General features: G+C 44.7%; 1 protein-coding gene across 1 annotated transcript in view; it reads left to right on the forward strand.

Moving 5' to 3' along the window:
* The window catches only part of phlpp1 (PH domain and leucine rich repeat protein phosphatase 1), a 48322-nt gene that overhangs the window by 19313 nt on the left and 14941 nt on the right, over positions 1-14068 (forward strand). The window contains exons 2-4 of the mRNA XM_069684697.1: positions 11622-11818; positions 12676-12801; positions 13629-13777. Of these exons, the coding sequence (XP_069540798.1) occupies positions 11622-11818; positions 12676-12801; positions 13629-13777 (472 nt within the window). The remainder of the gene's footprint in view (positions 1-11621; positions 11819-12675; positions 12802-13628; positions 13778-14068) is intronic.

The raw sequence follows: 14068 nt of genomic DNA on the forward strand, positions 1-14068 counted from the left end.
CTTTGCGTTAATATACTGCAGATATAAAGACTCAAAGACAGTCGGGTTTTGTCTGAATAAAACCAAATGGACTGTACATGTCACATTCGTCCTTTCACACTCACATGCGCACACTGATGGCAAAGGCCAAAGTGCCAATCCCCATTAGCATCTATGCACATTCATATATATTTTCAGTAGCTGTGTCCCAATCCAGAGGCTGCTGCCTTCAGAGGAGGCGGTCCATGGATGATGCTCCAATCATAGCCTACCTAGACCGTTAAAACCGAACTAAAATGAGACGGTCTGGTCTGCCCTTGCGTCACCTAATGCCGCTTCTGTCGCCTAGCAACAGGTAGCTAGAGGGTTAACTAGCTAGAATAACAAACGTCGAGTAAGTTAACCTATTGTTTTAAAGATAATTTGTTTCAAGGGCCCTACATGTGTATCGCTAGCTATTCAACTGAGTTGAAACCAAAAACGTACATTTAAAAGTGTGTTCCTCGGCCACGTAAAAGTCCGCCATCTCGTTTGAATTGGCACACAATGGCGCGTTGGCCCGGGAAACGGAGAGCGCAATTTGTCGGCCGCATCTGCAGGAGGCTTCGTACTGGGACAGCCTTCGACGCACTTCTGTAACGCAATCGGCCTTCAGCAGGTTTTTATGTAACATTGAGCAAATGTTTTATAAAAGGCGTTCTGACATCTCAGGCCTCAATAACATCCTGAAAATATCTTCAGAATGTCACAGTTAAAATTTTTTGTCTTAGTTTAAGTTTTAATGATATAAGAACTTTCTTTGATATGATAAACATCCTTAAAACTTTCTTTGAATATTAGTATTAAAACGTTTTCTTTTAAACGTATTCAGAACTTGAAGGTAATGTTAGCCAACGTTATGGGAACGTTCCCTGCTAGCTGGGCAGCCGCCCCCAGTGTGTGTTTTTACACAGCGTTCCAGCGTTGTGGAAGCAAAACGTGCTCGAGGTGTAAACACAGAGCGCGTGATTCAAATACACACACAAGGTGCTGTTCGGCCCTGCTAGCTTCCCTGTTTACACAGTTACGCCTCTGTTACTACCTCCGATGCCGGCTCAGAGGTGGAACAACTTCGCCCCACCATTACGCCTCCGTGCGTTCTACATAGAAGACGGAGCATAACAGAGGCGTAATAATCCCACTTTGAACTGGCAGTGTAAAAAGGGCTTGTGACAAGCTCAGCTTCTTTAGCAGGTTAGCATGTTAACAATTGCTAACTTACATTAAAGCTAAAGAACCATACCATTTTTTATTCAGGTATTTGATTCGCAAGGCATTTGATTATTTTGACATTGGGATGGTTCAGTCATTACTGTTCACTCTAAAGGAGGCATGTTTCTTTGTGTCAGTAGCTTGTTAGACATTTTACTCATTGTGGCACTGCAGGTACATAAGTTCAATAAACCAATTTGGACCACAATCAGTCCAATAATAGTTGATTTGAGTCAGTCGACCTGACAGACCGCTACCTCCAAGTTCTCTCTGCTCTGTCCTTGTTTGATGTTTTGACTCCTGAACACTTTGTTTGACTCTTCACCTCCCTGACAGTCTAAATATTTAAAGTACTCAAAAAAAAGCTCCACCAGGGTTTTTTAAAAAGTGAAGAGAACGCGGCAAACAAGAACACATAGACACACTTGTAAAAAGCAGTCCCACAGCGATAATGCATGAACATCTCACTTATTTCCCATGCAAACACGTAGCTCATCATCTTATCACCGCTACACAAAGGACAGCTTGACACATTTCACACATCAACACCCCCGCAGTCCCAGAGGGGGAGGCAGCCCCTTCTATCTCTGTGGACCCGCTTGTGTGAGAACATCTGGGAACTTTTAAAGAGGACGCTTGTAGCGTTTAAGAAGCTTCTAATTAAGCGTCACTCATTTCAGAAACTGTTAAAATGGTCTTCCTGAAAATCCCTACTTCCTCGCCGATGCCGCCGCTCACTCACAGCTCAGCGTGTGTGTCGCTGTGAAAGATGCGAGAGAGGTAATGCGAAGAGAGATGCGGAGCGCTGAGGTGAGAGCAGCGAGCAGCCTATCACCCGCGACGGCCTTTGCCACCTTCCAGCAAAGCTCGTCGGCTGCAGCCCGAGCAGACAGTTGGCTTTACACGGCCTGTCACTTTGGATCTGAGGAATCACCTCAAATCATCCACAGTAAGAGAGAAACAAATGAAGGGGTTGAGCGATTTGGGCAAAGTGGATCAGATGTGGGAGACACATCCTTGCCTTGCGTGCAAACACACACACCCTTAAGTAGATGCATTTTGACATTGTGTGTGCGCATGTGTGTGTGGAGGACAGTGCAGCTATTTGTGTCGCAGAGTAACAGCTGGCATCCCTCTGTCTTACATCTATCTCTGCATCCCTTCTCCATCAACTTTCCTCGACTCTAGTTCGCTCTGTTTAACTTAAGATCTCTTGCTCGACACACATTCCTCTCTGATCGCTCATTAGCTACGTGTTTATATATTTTCCCAACAGTTACATGTTTAATGAGATGCTTCACTGACGATACATTTCAAAAGAAGAAGAAAAAAGCTGACGGCAGAGATATAAGAGTTCGGCTAGTATAGGCTTAGAAGCGTTTATAAGTCCTGCAGTCTTGCCATCCCGTACATCACATCTGTCACCGCCTATAGAGCGAGCAAGCGTTCATCTACGCATGCTTGTGCTCCGCTGTGACTTATGTGGGTCATCGATGCCCTACGGTACGGCGTGCCCGGTCCTGTAGCGGAGGTGTGCTGATGTCAGATTGCATTCAGCAGGGCAGCATGATTAACCAGGGATGTGTCCTTGTTACAACTGGGAAGAGCCAGAAGAAAGAAGTGGTGATCTGTTAAATAGAAGAGATGGATGGAGGGAGGTCGGCCTTGGGTGCTGATCACTAACAATGATGGATGACAGGGGCAGGAGGGCATCTGGGAGGCAGCTTGGAAGCCTGGGACTGGAAATATTATTACAGAATACTCACATTAAGCAGGTTTTGTTTGCAAAAATACACATATGCTATAATAATACACACTATCAATATTCAGAGATGTATTGCCGAAGATGCGCTCTGTGAGTGCAAGCAGCAGCTGCACAATCTGCATGCACAATCTGGGTCAATAATTAGTTTTACAGGCTTGAAGTCCAGATTGAAACTGGAAACACACAGAGCCCCGACAATGTAAAGTACTTTATCTAGCTGCAGCAGATCACTGAAATAATTTCTAGGAGCTTTAATCTTTTCATTCTGAAACTTTACCCTCTTATCAATGCAAATGATCACAGCTTATCAGCAGGAAGCAAGCACCATGCTAGCATGTATTCAAATAGTATGCATTGGCAGGCTACCGCTTGCTCTCAGGATATTAAGTACAGGTTGTCGTGGGGCCTTTTTCAAACCGGACCCTCACCACTCACGCTCCGTCGCAGAGTGGACATTTAACGCCACACTCACAGCTGAACGGAGCACCCTTCGTTAAAGGTGAAGGTATCAAATACAGCGCCGAGCTTTGAGACAAACTCCCATTGCTCTGGCAGAGACAGGAAATGTGTGTAACCATGGTTTCATGTCAAATATTAAAAGCTACGTGAATACCGGTGAGGCAGAGTCATTAAAATGACACCACATCATGAGGAAAATTAACTTTCTTTTCAATCAGATATTGATGAGTTGCTAATTTTTACAACCGTCCCTTTAAATATAAAACACTTTAACTTTTCACTTAACTTTTCATCATTTCTAGACAAGAAACGGTTTATTAGATCCTGAATATAACATTAACTTAATTATCTTAATTAAAGCAGTTTTCCTTTGAACGTTAGGCGGTGCGTCTCTCATCTCGTGACGAACATAACACAACGTTGCACCTGGTCAGTAGGTCAGCATTGGTGCAGACTCGCTGGTAGAGGGTTTAGCAACCCACTCCCACTCCACACTCTTTTGGACAGCACTCAATGTGGCGGACCCTCCACGCGAGCGCATATATCTAGTGGAAATGTGTCGGGAGAAGATGTCGGGGGTGGTTTGAGAAAGGCCCAAAGGCTCCTGAGAGTTGAAATCCACATGTAATGCATCGCCCTGCAGTCAGACATGCTGCGTTCAAGAGCTTCTTTCAGCATTATGGTTCCTCTCTATGAAATCAGTTGGACAAGATTACTCAAGTCTTTCAAATAAAAACCAAAATCTTGTACACTTCATCAACCGCCTCGGAGTAATACTTCATATTGGTGTGTTTTAATTGTCCTATTTTTGTATTTGTGTGTGTTTGTTTTTAATATATTACGCAAGGACTCATTGCGAGAAAAGCTGCATTGATGTCATGATACAGCATTTAGCGCAAGCCAATCATATAATGATACATCACGATTCCTGATTAACTTGAACTTGAAATCTGAGCACCATGAATTTGTAAATTAGAATATCAATATTTGGCGCCAGCCTATCGATAATTGTATTTCATGAGTCAGGACGACGATATATCGCCATATTGATATTTTGTCCCAACCCTAATTGATATCAAGTGGATTATGTCGTGACAAAGTTAATTGACATCCAACAAAAATTAGTTATCAAGTATGTCTCCCAACCAGTCTTGTCTGGCTATATGCCTGTAAGAGAACATTACTATCTAACACTTTCACATTAATGTAAATACATTCCCAACAATAGAAAGCAAGTGCAATTTCAAAAACGTCACAGCGGTAGCTGTTGTCCGGAGTGATGGTGGCTCGAACTCCGGCTCCACAAACGGCATCAGCTCACAGAAGCCTTCTTCTTCCACAACACTTAATGGGAGCATATCTCCAGTCACCATGTTTGTTATTAGCAGGCTAATCTTCTCCGCTCTGGTGTCATCACAGCAACGTGTGCTAACAAATGATGTGATGCGAGACTGTCTGACCGTCTGTCTCCGCTGGCTTCTCCTTGTGCGGTGAAGCATCGAACTAGTATTTCTATGATAAACAAGTTAAACACCACGTATCTTGCACAGCACGTTATTGTCGTCTTTTTTGTCAAAGCACTTGCAGACACCACTTTTCCTGGTCACGGCCGACACGGTGCATGTAACTGAGTTAAACTACTTTAGCCGAAAACAACGCATGCACGGGTGCGTGAGTAGCGTTACGTTACTCGAATAAAGATGTCAATAACAAGTACTCCATTATTCGTCCCCATTCCTTGTGTAAACAAACCTTTGCCTTTGGAAGCCTTTAATAACTTACTAGCTAACTAGTTGTTGGTTCAGTCTGAGGGCTACATTTTTTGTCACTGATTTTGCCTTTAAGTTTGCAGGAATAGTTTCACCATGGAGAGAGAGAGCTTCTGTGTTTTGGTGTGTGTGTGTGTGTGTGTGTGTGTGTGTGTGTGTGTGTGTGTGTGTGTGTGTGTGTGTGTGTGTGTGTTTGAGCAGCAGGGGTGCACACACATGGGTATTGGAGGCTAGTGTGGAGCGGAAAAGTTCCTTTCCTGAGCTTGGGGAAAAGGAAGGAAGCCATCTCCAGTAACCAACACTCACACACACACACACACACACACACACACACTGTAGTACTCCTGCTCCTACAGTAGGTCTATGAATAGACTATGACTTCTGCACATGAACACACCCACCTTGCAGTGCCTGTCTATTATTTTTATATCCACATCACCCAGAGATTATGGGATGACCACCATGACTAACAGCGCTGCTCAAAATATTTCTGGTGTAGGCTGACTGTGGAATATTTGGAATACAGCGACTGTCTCTTATAATTTCCTCTGCACAGTGTAGTTTTACTAAGAGATCTCCTCTGCTCCAACCCACCTCTGTAAACAGGAAGCTCACGTGGGAGTCCCACCCATCTCCCTCCGCTTCCTCCGCATTCCCATGGCCAGACTGGAGCGTGCGCCTCCATCCAGACATCCCCTATCCGTCCATGTGAGACGGTTGTAAACGGCGACATCCGTACAGGAGAGGCTTTCAAACTTCTCTCATCACAAAAGCGGCCCACTCAATCTGTCTGCATTGTCCTCCCTCTGCACAGTCTCTCGCTGCTTTCAGTCTATCAACATTCAATGGGGGGCAATTAGATGGATGCACATATGGAGATGGTTAATCACTGTCACTATGTGTGTGTGTAGATGTCAGCACGGGGAAGAGTAGGAGGAGTAGGAGTGTAGTGTGTGTGTTTGTGCATATGCTTGTGTGGGAGAGAGCACATTCCAACAAAAGGCCTAAAAATAGTAGGAATATGCCCATGTGACATATTGAGGCTAAAAGCTTGTGAATAATTTGTCTAATGCAACACATACCCCCCCGTCCTAAGCCTGATAGTGAAAGCGTCCGCATGCTGGTTACCTCTGCCAGCCAGCGAGGTTGGAATGGGGTTACCAGTCTGTTCGGTCCCGCCAGTTGGTTAATCAGCAAGATATCACGTTCATTTGGATGGAATTAAGTGGACAACAGGTCCCTGCTAACCTGGATTGTTATCGTCTTTTTATTTATTTAAAGTAATAATCTTGAAGATTGTCATTTAAATAAATGTCTGTTAAGTTACTATCTATCGCTGAATGAGGTAACACAATGGTGATTGAGCCGATGGCCCACTGATGAAAGCCTTTGCATTTGCAGAATTACAGACTGGGTGTCTGTGGCGACTTAGGCGGAAAAAATCCCAAGCGGTGCCCAGTTAGTGATGTGTTTTCCATCAGCCAGCAGTGGTTGGTCTGCCAGAGAGGGTAGGCGGAGCTAAGCGGCTGCTTTTCCGGTCTCTGCAAGTGTTGCGAGTAAACAGTAATCTGCTATGGCTGAACAAACAAAGAAAAGATCGATGACTACAGATACAACTTCAAAAATAAGTGAAAATCTAAAGAAAAAGAAACAAACTCGACGCTCAGATGAAGCAAACAGTCTCAAAAGGAAAGCGACCGTCAGCGAGGAAAATCAAGAGTTACAACCGGAGCCAAACGTGGACGTCACACATGCGACACTGTCTGGATATCTGGGAAGTGTGCTCCCGCAATTACCATTCATCGCCATAGGTGCCGCCAAAGAGAACGAAACTGAGCTCTTCGAGATTACAGCTTTAACCTTTTTGTCACCAGGAAGTCTCTTGAGATTGGAACCTCTATTACGCGGATTTGGCTGTACCTGCTATTCTGCATAAATACACTTTCTCCTATTACTTAAATTTATTATATTATTTTACATTAAAGCTATAAAGTAAGTTTTGTAAGTACATGCAGCTGAATATTTCTCTTTAAACTAGAAATCCACAGACAGCTTCTGTATCTCATCCTTCTTATCTTTCCTCCCCCGTGTTTCCTCTTCAAGTAATCTCACATCCCTAGTTTAGCTCACTTATCTTAATTCCTTATTTTGAGGCGAAAACGAAAGTGCACACTTGTAATGTTTGTCCATTGCCTTGTAAAGCTATCTTTGATCATGTTGTTGTCCTTTGCACTTTGTTTCAGGCCTCGTCTTGCCAAGTCACCTGATAAAGCTTGTTGACATGGAACATGAAAAGAAGACCAAGGCTATTTACAACTCGTTTGGTCTTGCGTCTTTCCCCAAACAATATCCAACAAACCATTCATTATTTCGCTCCCAGCCAGCACCTAAACTACAAACGATGTGTACACATGCTCACAATAATACAAATACCCAGTCGTTTAATCGTGTTTCATGTGGAGTGGATGGTAATGATGACCCTTTAAAGAGAGATAAAACCTGCAGTGTTTGCTCCCTCTACGCTCCACTTGTTTCCGGAGTGCAATTAAATGAAAGTGTAGATCAACAGCGAAGGGGAAGGGGTCCAGGAGAGAGAGAGGGGAGACATATTGGAGGAAGAAACACAGATGAAACTTACAATAACATCTGATTCTATCGACAGTGTTACATTTTCATTAGGCAGACGCTTTTGTCCAAAGCGACGCACGTCTGAGAGTTAATACAACACGAGCAACGATCAAGACAGGAGGGGACGAAGTCAGTAAGAGCTGACAGACAGCTTCAAGTGCGATCAGACACTGGTGCCGACAGGAAGTGCTCACGGCGTCATCATCAACAACATCCTCAATGTCATCCTCATCATCACTAGCATCAATATCATTAAGTGCAGAGGTGAACTGGGACTTGGTTTCACCACCTGGGGATTACTGAGGAGAACAGTCTAGATAGCGACTTAGGGCCCTGTTGTGACTGGAGTACCAGGCCACTTTCATTGACATGAGCATAGTGGGCGGGACAGAGTGTAGACCTGCATGAAGGCGTTCAGGTAGGCAGGAGCCGCTTTTGTTGCTGTTTTGAGTGACGTGCTGTTTTGTCAGTCGCGCTGCTGCGTTCTGGATCATCTGCTGAGGTTTGAATGTGCATGCAGGAAGGCCTGCCAGTCGGGCGCCGCAGTAGTCGACGTGTGATATTACGTGTGATATTACCAGCAGTTGTGTTGCATGCTCCGATAGTTAGGGTCTGAACTTCCTGATGTTGCACAGGGCGACATTACGAGCAATCGAGGCCCAATGAACCTTAAAGGTTAGCTGGTCAGGCTCCGTCAGAATATCTAATTTTCAGCCCTGACGAGAAAAAAGCTGAAACTTGGAAAAGGGTAAATTGAGTTTAAGAAGAAAGACTTTTTATTACAGATTCCTTTCATATCCTGATTGCTCATTAAAACATATTTATCCATATTAATCTCTAACGTATGACTGCCAGCTTTTTTTAATACTGCTGTGAAGTGGAGGCAGACTGCCAGAGCACAGAGACATGATGAAAAGAGATGTGCTTTAATGCTACGTTAAATGTCATATACATTATATATTCATCTGATCGCTTCACAGCTTTGTGCACAGTGTGAGCACTGCATTAGCTATTGTAGGGCCAAATTTAAGTTGCCATTGCCTCGAGGCAAATCTATTAATAGTCCTTCACTTACAATCAGGAGGACATACATCTTCCCCCAGAACCAACTCGTGTTAAAGAGGTTTAAACACAAGTGGATGTTACACTTCCTGATTGTCTTTCTGGAGTTTGCCAGTTCAAATGGAATAAATATTCATGCTTGATTGTGACGTTATGTAATGCATGTGGTTGACATGCGTGTCTTATAAGTGTGACTTAATGATTGACAGTGTTTTTATCAGAGAACTACATGCAAGATGGCCGAAGCTGCACGTGTTCAGAGGTCTGTGCTCTTCAGCATGCTGCCGTTTTAGTACAGTAAGACAGCTCTCCCTTGCAGTCAAACATGACTCATGATCAACATTTAACAATAGTGTGTTATGTTACACACTCAGCTTTTAGTCAAAGCAAATATCCTTTTGCAAACTAGGCTATTGATTCTGCTGCGAACACAAGATTAGCCTGCAGCACGGAGGAAAGGTCAGCGCTCAGTGGCTGTGCTGCTTTTCAAAAATTATGATAGCCACTTTGTTTCAAACTCTGCCTCTCGGGCCAAGGTGAGTCCAGCGAGGTGTATGTATGTTACAGTCATTGCGATGAAATATGTATGAATTGCCATGACCTCAGGTTCCACCACATCAGCTCGAATAAGCAGACCTCGGGCCTGAATGTGATTAAACTCTGCTGAGTGTGTTGGAAGTGCTGGACTCTGCTGTGTTAGACGTGGAGTTTGCATGTGATAGACCTGAATTATTTAAAGCTAGGGGAGCGTGTGTGAGTTGGCACTTGCTTACCCTACTGACTCTTTCTTCCTCTGTTTAACTCACCTCCACCTCCCTGCTGCTTCAGTCTGGAGTGAATTGAAATATGTGCAGAAGGCCACAGGATGTGAGACATTTTCTGAGGCCATCTGTCGCTTGGAAAGGAAAACTTCGTAAAAACCACATCGTGAATCTCTTTTGGCTGAATGGAAAAAACATTGAGGTTAAAACCTGAAGAATATAGAAACCAAAACCCAGGCAGAAGCCGGTCAGATATAAGAAAAACCACACTGGGGGGGGGAGGACAGAGCGTGCCAGCCCGGGGAGGTTTTTTGCGGAGGTGGAGGTAGACAGAAAGCAGGTGGATGTTTAGACAGAACGATAAGGCAGCCTGGCTGACAGAACGCCTGATAAGCAGCCTGACTGTCGGGTTTGGCAAGCTGGTGGTGAAGCAAGGGAACAGGGCATGGAGGAGAGCTAGACAGATGGGTTAAAGTGAATAAAGGCTGCTCAAAAAATTGTAAGAGCATAATTTAGACGAGGTGCACCTGGTATTGAATTTGAGACTCTATTAATGTAGAGCTGCAGTGAATACAAATCCAGACTATTCAATTCCATGTGCAAAGTAGGACATCTGAGGCTGACAGTCGTGCCAAATGTGTTTAGATCTCATGCTAACCCGGCATTGTGAGGGTATTGTGTTGAGAGCTCTCCTGCTAACCACTGTGGCTATATTCCTCCCTTTAAGGCAATATTTAGCTGCTAGCTTGTAGAGATTTGTTTTGAACCATATTAGCAGCTGTCCAGACTCAAATACATGCATGCTAACCGCTCGTTACCTTTGCGCAAGCATGCTAACTGCCGGTTAGATTTGCGCTAGCATGCTAGCAGCTAGGTTAGCCGCTGGTTAGTTTGTCCTACCCGGTTTGAGGCACCAACCTGTCCAACAGAAAGAAGGCCAACTCTGCATCGCTCTTACGCCATGTTCGCCGCTCTGAATGGGGCCCAGTTGCTAATTTGAACCACTCCCACACTCACCTGTACGCTGTGACTGGCAAAACAACAGAATAGATGCAGAGGGAAGGGTCTCACAAGGGTCTGCACAAACACTCACCAACACACATGTATAGAAGTCCATAAGTGATGATTTATATTATATTACATTTGTCTATATTTTATTTTTCTAGGACAAACCTACTTATTACCTTTAACTTACTGAAAAAAACAGCAAATATCCCACACGTCGGCGTATTTAACAGCTTCTTGTGTTGGTCTGAAGCAGACGTTCACAGATATGTAAACTTCAATGACTGTAGTGATTGTTTTAGTTATGTCTCCTCTCGCCGTTCCTCCTCTACTCTGCTAATCTGGAACAGATTTGTCAACAGAGCTGTCAATCATCCTTTTTACAGCATCACATAACTAATTAAAAATAACCATGTCAGAAAGATGAACACATAAATCAGCATGATAAGAACTAACTATAATGACAGAAACCATTGACTCATGTCCCACCTGTTAACATGGAGGAGGCGGGCTTTATGACCTATACTGCAGCCAGTCAGCAGGGGGCGCTCGAAATGTTTCGGCTTCACTTTTAAGGAGCTATCATGTCGTCCATCTTTTTATACAGTCTATGGTTTAAACCTACGTCACCATTAGCTCAACATTTCTGATTCATCCAATACTTTTTTTTTAGTAGCAAATACCTGTAAAACTAATGGCTGCAGTTTGGCTGAAACTCAGATAGTAAACATGATAAACGTGTCGCATTTAGCCCAGAGCCCCACTGTGCCTAAGTGTAGTTTAACAGAGCTGCGAGTAGAGTTAAAGTCTCTTGGCCTTTAAGGGGAAAATATATTTTTCACTGCTTGTGTGCTCATTCTTTTTCTCAAACAGCACCAAATAATTGAACAGACCTGAAGTCTTCAGCGCTAACAAGACAAAATCTCTCTTTCTTTTCCCCAGGGAAGCCCCAAAGCATCGAGAGCTCGGAGCGGGTCCAGCTGTCAGGGACATACAACGTTAGGAAAGGGAAGCTCCAGCTACCGGTCAACCGCTGGACCAGACGGCAGGTCATCCTGTGCGGCACCTGCCTCATCGTCTCCTCTGTCAAGGAGAGCCAGACGGGGAAGATGCACATCCTGCCGCTCATTGGAGGAAAAGTAAGACGCAGCTCGACTAACATCACGTGTTTTCTAATGACATTTCACCTTCAACTGCTGTTTGTCCTTTAATCCGACATCCAGCCACGCTTCCTGCTTTGTTCATATTAGCTCAAGGTCAAAGAGAAACAGTGAAAGCCAGGTTTTTAATAGACCTGTTTCCAGTACTCTACAGGGATGTTTTGTCCATTTTTAGTTCACAGTCAAAAGGTGGTTTAATGCTTTCAAAAATGACCTTTATCCTTCTACTGCCTTATGGATCTGCGCTCCTGCGAGGCCGCTAAATAAGCTCTAAGGGCTCTCCTGACACAAAGGACGCTCCATACCCCGCCACACCCACTTTATAAACATTTCAACACATGACCTCTCGTCAACCATTCATGCACACACTGCCTCTGCGTGAGCCTGCGTGAGGGGAGTTTGTGCACACGCATGCCGATATTCTATTCATCACTGTAACTAGTGAGGCATTCATTCACAGAGACCATGTGCTCGAGTGTGTGTGACTCTGCGTGTCTAAAACGCATTTTCTCGCTCTTGACACGCACATGTGTTCAGTATATGATCATGTGAGCCTTATATATTTTCATGAGGGTGCTTCTGGTTGACTGAGTTTGTCTACCCTGCAGCCATTTAGCATCCTATTTCTTTAAGCGAAAGCAGTTTAGAAAGATAATTTATTGTGCTCTATTAAAGGAAAGTGTACATTGAGACTCCCGTGTGTCAGCTTTTCCTTTTTCTCCCTTTATTTCCCGTCTTCTTCCTGAGGCATGTGGGTTATTGTTTATATTCAGAGGGGGGTCAGAGATGTCAGTATCTCAGACGGTAATGTCACTCCTGTGTGTGTTTTCCTGCAGGTGGAGGAGGTGAAGAAGCACAATCACTGCTTGGCCTTCAGCTCGGCGGGGCCTCAGAGTCAAACCTACTACGTCAGCTTTGACAGCTTCACGGAGCACCTGCGCTGGCACAGACACGCTGCCAAGGTGTGTGTGCATGTGTGTGTGTGAGTTATAGAAAGAAAAGGAGAGCATAAGCATATGCTCCCGGGCGCTACTTACGGGTCAGCTGCATTGTATATCAGCACATGCCTGACTGCAAGTTGAAGTATGAAAATATGGCGCCGCGCCCGCCACGATCCCGCCGCCCGTATGAGCTGAGTGGATTGAAAACGGCACATATTTCACTGCTGTCCACTCTGTAGTATATAACCATGTAAGTGTCTCTGGGTGCACTCACACATATAAACACCACTCATGGCTCCCTCTCCCTTTTCTCTCATTTGAACTCAAGTAGGCCATAGCCAGAAAACCTCTTTTCTAAATATTAACAGGGACATGCATGTCACCAGCACCCAGAGGGCCACTCAGAATAGAAGCCTGGATAGAAGCAGCACGTGCCGCAGTGACGACTGCTGAGCCTCTAGCTAACACCGCTCTGAAAAGCTCAAGTAGATTTCCCCTTTTAAGACAAGGCGGGCGTTAACGCTGTCGTTTTATCTTACATGGCAGCTTGTATGTGCCGGTAAATTTGACGAACAAATGATCGCGGGGTTAACTGCTCCACACCCGAAATGAGCTCCATTACATAATGATGTAATGTGAGATGTTAGGTCACTAACCTGTAGGACTTTCTCTCGGCTACTCTCTAATCCTAAGAAGATTGGTCGCTGAATGACATTTGACCAGGTAGCATCAGGCTACACACTCACACAGGAAAGCAGTAGAGTCATGTGTGCTAGAGATAATCCTGTTTAACTCCACGTTTCTCTTTCGTTCTCGATCCTCTCCACTCTTCTCGCTCTCCTCCTCAGATGGTGTCCCAGAGGATCAACTCAGTAGATCTGTCCTGCTGCAGCTTGGAGCAACTTCCTCCCAACCTCTTCTATAGCCAGGACCTCACCCACCTCAACCTCAAACACAACTTCCTGCCTGCAGACCAGCGGCTGCAGCAGCTGCAGAGGTACAATGCCGCTGTGAATCTACTGTAAACACACCTGGGGATAAACCTTAAGGAGGGGGCAGGAAGAAAGGAAAGATTATAAAGGGGGTGGATGGACTAAAGGAGGCGAGGAGAGGAGTTCAGGGTGGTTTGTAAGGGCTGGTTTGGACAAGATGAGACTTGAGAAGGTTTAACAAAGCTTAGCATAATTTGTGCACAACAGGGGCTGTTGTACAGGGAGGGCAGAGATGAGACACTTACACAGTGAGGCTTCACTGGACACAGCAGGTCATGGCTGGCTGCTTTGGACAG

The sequence above is a fragment of the Semicossyphus pulcher genome, unplaced genomic scaffold (assembly GCF_022749685.1).
Source record: "Semicossyphus pulcher isolate SPU_LCO1_2020_fin unplaced genomic scaffold, fSemPul1.0.p SCAF_7, whole genome shotgun sequence".
NCBI classification, from domain to species: Eukaryota; Metazoa; Chordata; class Actinopteri; order Labriformes; family Labridae; genus Semicossyphus; species Semicossyphus pulcher.